Source organism: Solea senegalensis, linkage group LG7, assembly GCF_019176455.1.
Source record: "Solea senegalensis isolate Sse05_10M linkage group LG7, IFAPA_SoseM_1, whole genome shotgun sequence".
NCBI lineage: Eukaryota > Metazoa > Chordata > Actinopteri > Pleuronectiformes > Soleidae > Solea > Solea senegalensis.
Genome location: NC_058027.1, coordinates 11669879 through 11684354, shown reverse-complemented (window position 1 = coordinate 11684354; position 14476 = coordinate 11669879). Strand labels below are relative to the sequence as shown.

The following is a 14476-nucleotide window of genomic DNA, read 5'->3' as shown; positions in this document are numbered from 1 at the left end:
GGGATTAAGTTGTGAAACTGTTGAGTGTAACCCACCATTATTTAAAGACCTCTCCTCATTATATCATTATGTCACCAACGCTTTATTAGGAACATGGTATTGTGCCATTTTTTCCTTCCAAGCATTTTAAGGTAGTACTGAAGAGGAAGGGTCTACAAGGCTCCAGAAATGAAGTAGTTCATTAATTTTCAATTTAGTTTACTAAATGGAACAAAACTATAGAGTGGGTGAGAGGAAATCTCTATTGTAAATATTTAGTTGGATTTTGGAATTTGTTGCAACTAAGGTTTGGACAGATGCCACAGTGAGGGAGACACTGACCTTGTAGCTGGAGTCTGTGGGGAGAAGACTTGATTCTGGCTGTGGTGGGAGATGTTTTGGCAGGCACTTAAGAGGGAGTTGCATTTTTGACTGCTGTTTGTGTTGTTTGAGTGAAATCCTAGAACACTTGGATCAATGATACCATCCAGATAACTTTGAACAGAAGCATTTCATGTAGCCTGTTATATGGGACAGAAACAGCTGGAGTGACTTGACTAAGACCCACATTTTTTTCCTTGATAAAGCAATGTCCCTTTTTCTACATTCACCTGATTTGTACTCATAACATGTGCTTTTAAAGTTTTGTCTTAAGTGAACTTTGACAAGACTCATTTTAAAAGATTGAGTATGTTATTAGTTGCCAATAAGAGTTCCCACTACAATGTATGTATGGATTTAGAAGTGAACTGCAGACCTATATTATGTCAGTGATAATTGTCAATTCCAAAAAATAACTGACATTTGCACAAACAATTGTGTATTATTGGTGTCTTTTCTGTGAGTTCTGACAATAAATGTCATGGTCAAGTCTATTTTTTTTTTTCCAAATAGTTAACATTAAAAGTAATGTTCGAAAGTAAAGAGGTCTTCGAATGAAATACTTTTATGTCCCTATGTCCAGGCTTAAGTAAAAAGGTGACTGAGCTTTTTGCGGTTGCTGCTCTGATGCTGTGGAACAGCTTAGCTCTACGACATTACTGTAGGTCAGTTCATGTTAGAAAAAAATCACAGTTGAAGACTCACTTGTTTGCTTTTGAGGCTTGTTTAGCCATAGTCCTATTGGTCCTATTGTGACCACTTAGTTTGTCCATTGTATTGCATTGATGTGCATTTTATATTGTAATTATATTGTTGTTTTGTAATTTTAGTTATCTTAGCTCTGTTCTGTAAAGCACTTTGGTACAACGTTGGTTAGTTTTAAATGTGCTATATAAATAAAGGTGACCTTTAACCCTTTTAAAGTGCATTGACACAGTTACATCAGGCAGTCTGTGTTCCATCATCCACAAATGTGGATTTCATTGATAGAGAGAGTTGTCTTTGTTGACCAAGTAGATCACAAAGGATTAACTTAAATGGTCTGGTCTTAAATGGTCTGGTCTTATGAGGAATTGCCTATTCCTATAACCAGCTTGTCCTGCTCTTGCATTATCAGTTGCTTTGAGCCAGTGCACCTGCTAAAGCTTGGCTATATGTGTAGTAGGCTAAAGCTTAGTGAACTCTATGTGCATTGAATTTGGTGTTTACTGACACCCTGAACAATCCCTGGATCCTTTGTTGCTCAGGGCAGAAAGGACATTTCCAGTGGCGAGTTTGGAGTACAAAAAGGGAATAAGCCTGCAGATGCTGCGGATGCTGCTGTAATAATTCAGGCTCAAAAAGATGTGGCACCTGAAATGTAATGTTCTCTATCACTAATGTAATAATAGCATGCCGCAAATCACTAAATAAGCCACATTATAGCTATCTGCCTTATTATTGCCAACTTTACCTATGGCTTCCTACTGTGTGGCTTTCAGGTTGTGAATATTTACCTATCCTCGGTTAAACAAGTGTGAGGGAGAAAGGACTTGTTGCCACAATAACTGACTTTAGAGTAGTCAGTGGCACCGCTGCAGCTACAACACAGCATGGGTAAAACAAAGATATTAGCCTCCTCTCTGTAGTGGAGGACTTCTTTCCACCTCTGTCACCTTTATCTGCAGTGTTAACCAAAGAGGAGGTTGCTGGAAGTCTCTCAAGACATGTCTCAGGAAGAAGGTAATGAAGTGGGAATTTGCTGAATGAAACATTTTCCTGTCATTATTTTTATCTTGTGCAGTTGCTAACATGCAGCGACATTTGCATTCAATTTAAAATGAAGTGCCTCTGGGCAAATGTCCATTAAGTCTAATGATCACTCTGCTTCCGACACTCTGTTTTGTTTACCTGCACAGTGCTCAGGCTAGTTGGTAGCATTTGTTTGGCATTACAAGCACAGAAACAACATGAGTCAGAAGACCAGGTTAAGGATAATAACTTGAATATTACTCATATCGCTGTTGTTAACTTTGTTAGATATCTTGATACTTGTGATAAAATGAATTATTTTAACAATTGATTGTTAGAAATGAAATATGTCTTGTTTTACAGTATCAATATGTATAGGTTGTTGAATAATGGTCCATCTCAAAATAATTCACATTGGTGATGAACATCTTGCCATAGCGCCATAGAAACTTGGTGTGACTTCCTGGAAAGGCTGTTGATGATTGATAACCAGTGCCCAGTTGGCAGTTACATATTAGGAACATCTGGTTTTAGATACCCTGTAGCTCTTTGAGTATTGACTCTGGCGTCGGGTAATAGTAATAAATGGTGCCAGAATATTTGAACTTGCATTACCCACTGTGAAGTATCTTTCCACACAAAAACCACATGGTAAAATCATGCATTGTGTTGCATCTGAAATTTATATCTTGTGGGGTCTCTGTTCTCATATTTGTTAAAAAACACAACCACTGGGCATATAACATCAGCCAGAAGCTGTCATAACGGAGTGTCTGCACATGCATTTAGCAGAATCTATCATAAACATAGATCAAAGCCCAATAAAGAAGATAAAATATCAGTGTGTTATTCTAATATTCTAATCAATGTCACACAATACCATCTTACAAAAGAAGCCCCATCCTGATGGTCCCAACCAGCAGTTTGCACAATAATCCCACATGGCTGCTTTATGTCAGTGTGCTTGTGGTGGAGCTCCTGCAGCTTGGGGTTGAGCCAAAGGCAGCCACCGACTAATGTGGGTCGCACCGGCAGCTGCTGACTTGAGGTTTATTTGTCTGGGCATGAAAGCAAGTACACAGGAAACACTGCAATAATCTGACGTTGCATTTGTAGCTGCTGATATTAAAAGGAATATTAAATTGTCCTGCCACATTAGTAGTTTGACATGGAAAATGAATCACCTCCATTCTCATGGTTTAACACCGACACTTTCCCCTGTCTTGTACCTTTATCATTTCTTGGAAAGACTTCAGTGTTTCTGTGATCACATCTAGGAAAAAAAAAGTCATTCTAGCATTAAAATGCTGCTGTTGCAGAACATTTACATGCTCCATTTGATTGAGAGAATGAAACCAGAATAATGCATGTCATTACCCTCCATTTGTAAAATTATTTATACTGCACACAACACTGTAAAAAGATACCCATTGATTTATATGTTATTTACACCATCTGTTCCTAACTGTGACTTTTAGTCACTCCTTTAAATGTTTCGAGATAAATAAACATTTAAATATGTTTGGTGGCAGGATGGGCGACCACATGAGCAATGTGGAGCATGTGTCAATATTTACATGGAGAGTCTGTGTGGCCGAGAGGGCTATTTATTTTGATGGTGATGTTCATGAAACAGAACAAATGACCTATAGTTGTGCCAACCAAGGTGTGATGAACACTTAACAATAATGCTGAATGAGTCACTAACTTCATTCACACAGTAGATATGCAGATGTGTACTTTGCTGTTTGTGTTGACAGATTATTAACCTCCTAAACAGTCACTATTACAGGAGAGCAGCCAGTTTTACTTCTGCTGAATATCCATTTTTCTAACACACACTGGTCAGAATGTTACCTCTCAACACAAACAGCTGCCACCAAACAGACAAATATTTATCTGTCAAGTCAGAGCTGTAGTTACAGTGTGTGTGTGTGTGTGTACACGTACGTGCCTGTTGACATAGCATGTGAAACTTTAGTGATCTGTTTCCTTTGACCTGTTGATGATGTAAATCACAATTCACTCACCAAAAACTCAAATATACTGACCTGGGTACAACTAAACCAAGACAATGAAGCAAAACACATCTCACCTGGTTCTGCAGAATCATTAACATAACATCTGCCCTTCAGCTGTAATTTTGTGCCAACATTTTAATAATATTGACTAATACACAGTGTATTAAATTCACCTGTTTCCTCATTCAGTTTCTCTTACAAACACACTTGTACACTGTTACAGTGGCTCAGGGAGGAGAAATGCTATTGACAGGATTTTACAAAGTCAGTCAAATCAGTTATACTGTATAAAATGTATACATTTTGTTTGTAGACACCTTGCTGACATATTGCACACTTTCTTACTTTTCATTGATGTCCACTGGGCCACTGTACCACTGGAAATCATGACTTTCCAACCTCGTTGGGCATCTCTTCACCTTGTATTTATTTAACTGATCTCCCCCTGCGGCGCAAATAGGGTCACTTGGCATGACATGACATTAGAGTAGTGAGGGCATTTAGTTTGAGGGATTAAATAAGTCTATCAGTGTGTGGGCAAGAGCTAATTCCTTTGTAAAGACTTGAGTTTTAGGCAGTAGTCTTAAATGCCTACAAAACAAACTACTGTCTCTTATTCAATATTACGTATACTTCACTTTCATTCATACTTTCTTTTTCTTTGTGCTTTTATTATCTGAAATGTGATTCTAATCCAAAGTATGTTTTGGGATTTAAATGATCGTTAAACTCAAATCCAGAGATCGACTTGATCACTGAAAATTCAGTTACCACAGTATCAGTGGAGTGGAGCCCATCAACAGACATACCACACTCATACTTGATCGGGCAATTGCTGGAAACAGAGATTAGCAGGAGATTAAGTAGAAGATGGATGAATGGAGAGATGAAATTGAGAAGAGGAGCATGGTAGACGATTACATTTTTCCTCTTCTCCTCAGCCCAAAGGAAAATCCCATCACCTCTGTATCCTCACACAGTCCTCCTGTTTTGTGGAAATTTTAAAGCCAAATAATAGGAAACTTTGTGGCAATAAGGCCCCAAGGCTTCAAGGAAGCAAGGCCCCGAGCATCAGAGGTTAAATCAAACTGCTCTACCATGGTTTGGATAAAAAGCAAAAAGGGTGGGGGTAATCTTGAAGGTAGAGTTTGTGAAGCGCATTCTCGAGGTGATGATGTCAGACAGAATCATGAGTTTGAAGCTACAAATTAAAGGTATGCTGTGGAATATTGTCAAGTTGGTTGTCAGTTAGAAGAGAAATTGGAGGGAGTTTGGTTTGGAGTAAATTGGATAAAGTGGTAGAGAGTGTTGCTTTGGGAGAGAGAATGGTGATTAGAGCAAACTTCAATGGGTATGTTGGTGAAAGGAACAGAGGTGATGAGGAGGTGTTGGTAGGTACAGAATTAAGTAGAGGAATGTGGAAGGACAGATGGCTGTGGATTGGTGTTTGGTGTGTCTTCTGGACAGAGGAAAGAAAATGGGAAACTTTGGAACAAGGAAGTACAGGAAAGTATCCAAAGGAAGAGGATGGGAAAGAAAAAGAGGGAGATGAAGGAAGTAGAGAGGAGTACTGGGAGTCTAGGCTTCCGGAAAAGTGAGAGGTGGCAAAGGAAAAGGCTTCTAGTGAGGTGTTTGAGAGGCTGGATGCTAAGGAAGGAGTTAAGGACTTGTATTAATTGGCTAGACTGAGCGACTGAGTTGGAAAGGATTTGCATCAGGTAAGAGTGATTAAGAACAGAGATTTTAATGTTAACAAGTTAACGGAGTTGAGGAGCTGATGAATTAGGAAATGAGAGAGAGAGCAGATAGATGGCGGGAAGATAATGCCTCAGGAGGAGCAGAGGATTAGTAAGGAGGATGTGAGGGCAACTATGAAGAGGATGGATAGTGGGAAGGTAGTTGGTCCAGATTGTTTAACACAGTCTCAGCGAGAATGTGAAAATGTCTGAGGAATGGAAAAGAAGGTGTGAGGGTGATGGACATGTATGAGGACAGTGAGGCAGTGTTGGAGTGTGCAGTTGGAATGACAGATGGGTTCAAGGTAATGGTGAGATTACATCATGGATCAGCTCTGAGCCCCTGCTTGTTTGCAATGGTGATGGACAGGTTGACAGGTGAGGTTAGACAGGAGTCTCTGTGCATTATGTTGTTTGCAGATGATAATGTGAGAGTAGGGGACAGGGGGAACAGATCATGGAGTGAAATGAAGGTTAGCAGCACAGAAAACCTGTCTGTGAATGACTGAGACGTGGTACAGCGAAAAAGCAGGTAACGAAAGTGAATGAGTTTAAATCCCTGAGGTCAACCGTCCAAAGCAATAGTGCACAGTGCAGGCAGGGAGGAGTGGGTGGAGACAAGTGCCAGGGGTGATGTGTGACAAAAGTATAGCAGCACAAGGGAAAGGGAAGGTCTACAAGATGGTAGTTGCAAGGTTTGGAGATAAAGTAAAAAGAAGACCATGGAGAAGGTTGATGGATGTTTTTAAGGAGGACATGAGGACAGCTGGTGTAACAGAAAAAGACACAAAGCCAAGATAGAGGCAGGTGATCTGTGATAAAGGGATAAGCCGAAAGAAGAAGATTAATGTTGTTTTTGTGATTACTTCATATAGACATAACTTCCTTTAGGTCCCTCACTGAACTGTAAAGAACAGATGTGTTTGGTTTACATATTTGTTTATGTTGTGATGAGTCATGCTAAACTACTCACTTAAATGCTATGCTGCTCAAGCAAAATCTCTCAGCATTTGTAATGTCTGTTGGTCTAATGCGATGGACGATGCAGCTGCTCTGCTTACACAATACATTTCTGATTTCTTTAGGGGAGCGGGGGTCTTTGTCAAATTGACACATGACAGGTAGAGCTCGTTGATGCATTTAGGTCTGATGCTTATATCTAACCACTGTCAATGTAATGTGTGTGTTCGTTTCTGTACAAATTACATACCAGCTTGTATATCTTTTACAGATTGAACCAATACTACAGAAGTACTGAACTCAGGGATATTGGTTGTGACAGTGGTTATTAAACATGTTTTTTTTCTCTTCTTTCCAGGATCTAGTGACTGTTTCAATATTGACACGAAGAAACACAGGATCATCAAAGGCCCTAAACAAGCCCAGTTTGGATACACTGTTCAACAACATGTGGCTGCAGGAGGAGAAAAGTGGTAAAATATTTATTGGATTTTCACACTACTGCAATGCAAATTATTGTAGCTGGATATTGTAGTTTCAACTGTAATGTACAACAGTAATGTGATTTGAAATTTCCTGATTATTTTATTAGTTAGTTTTTCCATTTGTCCATTTGTCTGTCCATTCGATCTTTTCACAGTACAGGTAAAATAAATCTATATAGTGTAGTGTGTCAGTGTACTTTGATATATACTAGTACAGAATCAAGAGATTAAATAGTTAATTTCTTTTTTATTTTTACTGATTTAGCAGATGAGCACTGTGCAATCTTTGAATAGAAATTATTCTCACACTTCTTGATCTGTCCTCACAGTGCACCAGTGGTGATATCACAGTTTGTTCCAATATTTGTTTGTATAGTTTTAGGTTTCTGGGTTTGATTTGATTCCACATGACTGCAGGAACGCTATAAATGAACAAATGATTAATCCATCAACAGCCATGGTGATGGCCCCCAAGCTTTATTATCATTATTATTATTAGTAGTAGTAGTATTATTGTTGTTGTTGTATTTAACAAACTACTCTGACAAAAAAACTGGGAAAAGTATTGACGTAGTGTATCTTGGAAAACAAAAGTTATGTCTTTTAAGTCAAGCCATGTTTATTAATTAGGTTAGCGTCACCACCATCCATCATGGTTTAAATTAAGTTGGACATTTTTTTATGTGATGGCAAATGATTACTAAACTTTAATTTGATTAAAATTTCCATTAGCCCTAGTGCCAATATTTTTCTTCGTTTTTCAGCAACTGGAAAAACAGCTGGATTAACATTTTTGTGGCTTTAAACGCCACAATTGATCTGGGTGAGTGAGTAAGGTGAAGAGCTGAGGAACTGTCTCTCTTGGCAGCAAAACAATAGAACGTTTCCATTCATCCCAGAAAAAAAAAGTGATCTATTGTACCCTTGGTTTAGAGAGTTTTCTCCAATTAATGTGTGCTTGCAAAATGAACTGCAGCCCTGCACAGTCATGGATACCTCCCATTCATCATATTACCTCATAGCAGAAGCTGGCTCCTGACACACACTGTTATTTGACCGAAAACAGAGTCTGGCAGCTCCACAATGTCTGGTTGCAAGCACAGTACTAAGACCATGCAATGATCCAGCTGTGCTTCTGTGTGACGTGTGTGTTTAAATCATTAGCTCTGTTTCGTTCTATAATCTGTAATCTCATAATCTATATTTTCTGGCTCTATAGAAAATGATGACATTAGCTGTTTCTCCAGATGTTAAAAAAATCTTTGTACATATGACATTGACATTGGGCCACAGCTCATATCTTGTGAATGGTAAGTGGTCTGTATTTACTGTGCTTTTCTAGTCTTGACAACCACTCAATCCACATTTAATCTGCAGTTCATTCACACCCGTTCACTTACACATTCATAGCGCACAATTTTTGTATCATACATCTTTCATACCCATTCACATGCTGCCAGCACAGCATCTTGGATTAAGTGTACCCAGGAACACATCAGCATTTATACTAGCAGAGCAAAGAATCAAACATTTAAAAGACAATTCACTCTCCCAAGCCGTACACTGTTGCCTGTGTGTTCTTCTAATAATCAACTTTTTTTTTTTTTTAAATCCATACAGTTAAAGTTATTAGATGTTTTCCTATTCACACATACAGTCGCAGCTGCATTAGACCGTATTCTTAAAAATGCACTGCAGCTGTCATATTCTTGCACAAACAAACTTAGGTTGTTTGGCCAAAAAGTTGAGCTAAAGTTTCAAAGCAGGACAATGCAGTGTTATTCAGAAAAAAGGCAAATACATTTAAGTAAATGTTGCTGGCTGTATGTAACATGAACATCATCTTTCTTTGGGCATAATATAAAAGCTTTAGAATAAAACTCTGACTTGGGAAAATGCCACCTCTTTCATCTCCGAACACCTGGTTGAATAGATTTCATCTCTAACACTCTACAGTACTATGTACTACATACAGCTAACAGCAACAATCTGTTTTACAACAAGTGCTGTTTGAACATAACAGAACCCATCGATGCATGAAATAACATTCTGTTCTTAGTGTCCCATGCAGATACTTTTTATTGTTTTGCTGGCAAGTTACCCATCTTCCATCACCCTTGAGCAAGACATGAGTCTGTTTGTGAGTATGTATGTGGACATTAAATGTTTTTATTCATATAGAGTCATATAAGAGTATTTTATTTGGCAGTGAAATAACTATACACTGCTGTCCAATAAAAGCACAGATGTGTTAGTAGCTTCAAAGGCACAAAAGAAAAAAAAAGAACTGATTGTCCTCTGTTGCGTGCATGTCTGTGTATATAGATGAGGACTTTCCTTTATGCCTTTGGCCCAGTTTGAGCTTTTAACTTATTAAAGTGATATGTTTTCGGAAAATGATGACACTGTAGAAGGTTTATTTGTATAAAGGGTTATTTGAAGTTTCAAGCCTCTGCTGACCCACACAGATGTTTTCTGATTGAACCTCTTCACAAGTCTGTGCATGGACAAATTAGTTTTTACCAATTTTCAAATTGATCAGTCCCAATATGCCAAAGTACAAAATATGCCAGAGTTGGTGTGGAGAGGGTTTAAGCCTTAGTTTTAGGGTTAAAGATAATGATGTCAGCTGTCAACTGACTTGCACTTTGTTAACCTTTTTGTAGTTTGTACATTGTAAAATAACCATATGGGAGATGACAGCATGAAGGATAAAGTGGTAAACTATCAGGGGCTGCCAGGTCTCTCATGTCCGAGTCTGGCTTTTTCACCTGAACCCACACAATAGCGACTCTGGTCATGTTACACTGTAAAATCCAGCTTCTTTAAGCAACAGTCAGCCAATCTTGTCTACCATGACTGAAAATGTCTGATGAGACTGACATGTGTGGAATACAGGTCACCTGAGGTGTTGCCATCACTGAGGTCAATGTCTGAGCATGAGGTGAAAATGTTTGCAGCAGAAGAATAGTGCAGCACACTACCGACTGGAGCTGGAACCAAAAATGTTGGCATTTTTTAAGCATTTTTCCATTTTGTCTAAGTGTGTCTTTACAAGAGGGACACACATTTGGTGTAGTGGTTAGCGCACTTGCCTTTGCAGCAAGAAGACCCAGGTTTGCGACCTGGTCGGAATAAGGGCCTTTCTGCATGTTCACCCTGTATGCATGTGGGGTTTTTCTGGGTTCTCCGGCTTCCTCCCACAGTCCAAAATCTGTCAAATTGAACACTCTAAATTGACTCTAGGTGTGAGAGTGGATGGTTGTTTCTATGTGGCCCTGTGATGGACTGACGAGGGTGTACCACGTCTTTCGCCCTAAGCACAATCTTCTAATTAAGAAAAGAAAACGTTTTGTTAGTCTGGTCTTCTTCATACATAGGTTAAAATGTCTATAAAGATATGTTTCAATATTGCAACACTACTATTTGCTGTCTAGCCAAACTTAATGTGATCAGTCATGCTGAATCTTTCACTTGTATTACGTTTGGGTTATGCAAAACACATCGACTCTGTAGCGACTGGACTTCAAGTTTTTCTTGAAGGCATTTCAACTCTCATCCAAGTGTGAATCTACAGACGTTTTGGTTATGATGACTCAAATGTCTGCTTACTCATACAGCTAACTTTAGTGGGCATGTGAACACACAGCTGCATGCACACACTCAAGGAAGACTGTCTGTATATTTGTGTGAGTCTGCGGGAGTGTGTGTTTAATGTAAAATCGGACAGATCTCAGCTGGACTAAGGAATGCTTCAGTGTCTGAGGCAAATGGGGAAAACACTATCAAAATGATAGTTGTATAGTTTACTTACTACAATACAAGTAGTTATTTACAATTAAAAAAAAAAGGTCAGCACTAAAACTAAATCAGTGATGTTCCTGTTCAGGATCATTTTAAAAAAACAATGTCGAACACATGATCTAAGATGTAGCAGACTCTATTTATTAGTGTTTAAACACTGGTGTGATCACTAGTATGTGATCAGAAAAACTTTTTCTGCACACAAAGCAGTGATGAGGACAATATTTCCCACATGAATCTGTTCTTTGATGTTTGAAGTGAATGAAAAACAAAATCCATCTTTGAAGTGATAGACCACAGCTCTACAGCAGGACATGTGCTCGCCAAGTGTCAGCACCTCTTCATGGAGGCATTTTTGCTGATTGTTTGGGTTTTTGGGTTTATCTGATGGCCTGGGACACTCATTGGAATCTGTGGGAAATTTGCTCGTATACAGAGAGGATTAGATAGAAGACAGGAGACACAAGCACAACAGGAAAAAAACTATAAGCACACAGGAAAAACTGGGGTCATGGAGTTGACTGTGGGACACACACTTAGATTAGCCAATTAGAAAAAAAGCTGAATTCTGGTACACATAAAAAAGGCTACTAGTTGGTTAGTTTAAATCAGTCACAGGTATTCTCAAATAAATGCAAGTACATTTGTGTTGACACAGATCAAACACATATTCTTGTAGACTGAAGCTCAAGCTTATTTTGCCTGTAGGTACTAATGGCAGCATCTGATTTATAAAACAAAACCCATCATAATCAAAACAATAAAATACATGTATCTCTGGATACATGTCTTTTATTGTTTTATTTTATCTAAATTATTACTCTATCTTCATATATGTATTAATAGTCAGAATTTTAAATGTTTTGTTGAGTTCAAATACTGATGCAGCTGTTCCACACCCTTGATTGATTTTTTCTTGATGTTTGTTCTAAATGCTGCTTTTTCAAATATTTTGTTTCCCCTGAGCTGACAGTGACTCTCTCTGGTTGTATTTGGCAGGAGATCAATTCTTGTTTTATACAGAAATGTTAAAGTCTGCATGCCTTCCGTGAGCACAATCTTCTAATTAAGAAAAGAAAACGTTTTGTTAGTCTGGTCTTCTTCATACATAGGTTAAAATGTCTATAAAGATATGTTTCAATATTGCAACACTACTATTTGCTGTCTAGCCAAACTTAATGTGATCAGTCATGCTGAATCTTTCACTTGTATTACGTTTGGGTTATGCAAAACACATCGACTCTGTAGCGACTGGACTTCAAGTTTTTCTTGAAGGCATTTCAACTCTCATCCAAGTGTGAATCTACAGACGTTTTGGTTATGATGACTCAAATGTCTGCTTACTCATACAGCTAACTTTAGTGGGCATGTGAACACACAGCTGCATGCACACACTCAAGGAAGACTGTCTGTATATTTGTGTGAGTCTGCGGGAGTGTGTGTTTAATGTAAAATCGGACAGATCTCAGCTGGACTAAGGAATGCTTCAGTGTCTGAGGCAAATGGGGAAAACACTATCAAAATGATAGTTGTATAGTTTACTTACTACAATACAAGTAGTTATTTACAATTAAAAAAAAAAGGTCAGCACTAAAACTAAATCAGTGATGTTCCTGTTCAGGATCATTTTAAAAAAACAATGTCGAACACATGATCTAAGATGTAGCAGACTCTATTTATTAGTGTTTAAACACTGGTGTGATCACTAGTATGTGATCAGAAAAACTTTTTCTGCACACAAAGCAGTGATGAGGACAATATTTCCCACATGAATCTGTTCTTTGATGTTTGAAGTGAATGAAAAACAAAATCCATCTTTGAAGTGATAGACCACAGCTCTACAGCAGGACATGTGCTCGCCAAGTGTCAGCACCTCTTCATGGAGGCATTTTTGCTGATTGTTTGGGTTTTTGGGTTTATCTGATGGCCTGGGACACTCATTGGAATCTGTGGGAAATTTGCTCGTATACAGAGAGGATTAGATAGAAGACAGGAGACACAAGCACAACAGGAAAAAAACTATAAGCACACAGGAAAAACTGGGGTCATGGAGTTGACTGTGGGACACACACTTAGATTAGCCAATTAGAAAAAAAGCTGAATTCTGGTACACATAAAAAAGGCTACTAGTTGGTTAGTTTAAATCAGTCACAGGTATTCTCAAATAAATGCAAGTACATTTGTGTTGACACAGATCAAACACATATTCTTGTAGACTGAAGCTCAAGCTTATTTTGCCTGTAGGTACTAATGGCAGCATCTGATTTATAAAACAAAACCCATCATAATCAAAACAATAAAATACATGTATCTCTGGATACATGTCTTTTATTGTTTTATTTTATCTAAATTATTACTCTATCTTCATATATGTATTAATAGTCAGAATTTTAAATGTTTTGTTGAGTTCAAATACTGATGCAGCTGTTCCACACCCTTGATTGATTTTTTCTTGATGTTTGTTCTAAATGCTGCTTTTTCAAATATTTTGTTTCCCCTGAGCTGACAGTGACTCTCTCTGGTTGTATTTGGCAGGAGATCAATTCTTGTTTTATACAGAAATGTTAAAGTCTGCATGCCTTCCGTGAGCTCCCCATTATGTCTGCACCGAACGGTTATGCAGACACATTGCAATAGTCTTTGTTCCTTTTTCACCTTCAAACCTCCATGTTCCCTGAATATAATTTCATCTCAAATGAGCCTTTAATCATTTCAGTCGTAATAATTACTAATGTTGCCTGCAAGCTTCTGTGCCAATCTGAGCCAATTCTGTGGTTTAAACACCACAATTAAGAAAAATAAATAAAATAAAATAAATATTTTGACAATACTCTTGTTTCAAGATGTTGAAACATCTTCATCTGGTTTGCTGACAGTTTCTATCCATGACTGTTGAGGAAATGTCATCAACAACTTGTCATTTCCTCACGTCTCTGCATAACCGTATGGTTCTCTAAACACTCTGCCAGAGCAAAGCAGACACGCTGGGGAGCTCAGGAAAGGCCACGTTACTTCCACTTGGCAAATAGTTTGTCTCTTTAAACTTGATGGGATACACGGACCTCCACACACTTGTCCCACTTTCTATTTCCACTGTTTATTTTTCTACAGTTGAACCAGGTCTCCTCAGTGGAGACCTGACCTTTACTCTTCACCTCAGTTATGAGTTGCACACCACAAAGAACTACAGAGAGTCTGGGAAGTCTTTCACCACTAGTCCTAAACAGCCTTTAGCGCATTTGCAGAGCTGCAAACGGGCTAAATCCCAGTCTCCAGAAATGTATGTACTCAACTGCACTCATAATTGAATTTCATAAGCAACATATTTTCTCACGGATTACATTTGTTTTTGATATATCACCAATAGCTAACTATTCAA

At 38.3% G+C, this 14476-nt stretch overlaps 1 protein-coding gene across 2 annotated transcripts in view; it reads left to right on the top strand.

Annotated features, from left to right (window-relative positions):
* The window catches only part of itga11a (integrin, alpha 11a), a 61909-nt gene that overhangs the window by 18473 nt on the left and 28960 nt on the right, over positions 1-14476 (top strand). For both annotated transcript variants that reach the window (XM_044029515.1, XM_044029514.1), the window contains exon 2: positions 7167-7281. In XM_044029515.1, coding sequence (XP_043885450.1) covers positions 7167-7281 — 115 coding nt within the window. The remainder of the gene's footprint in view (positions 1-7166; positions 7282-14476) is intronic.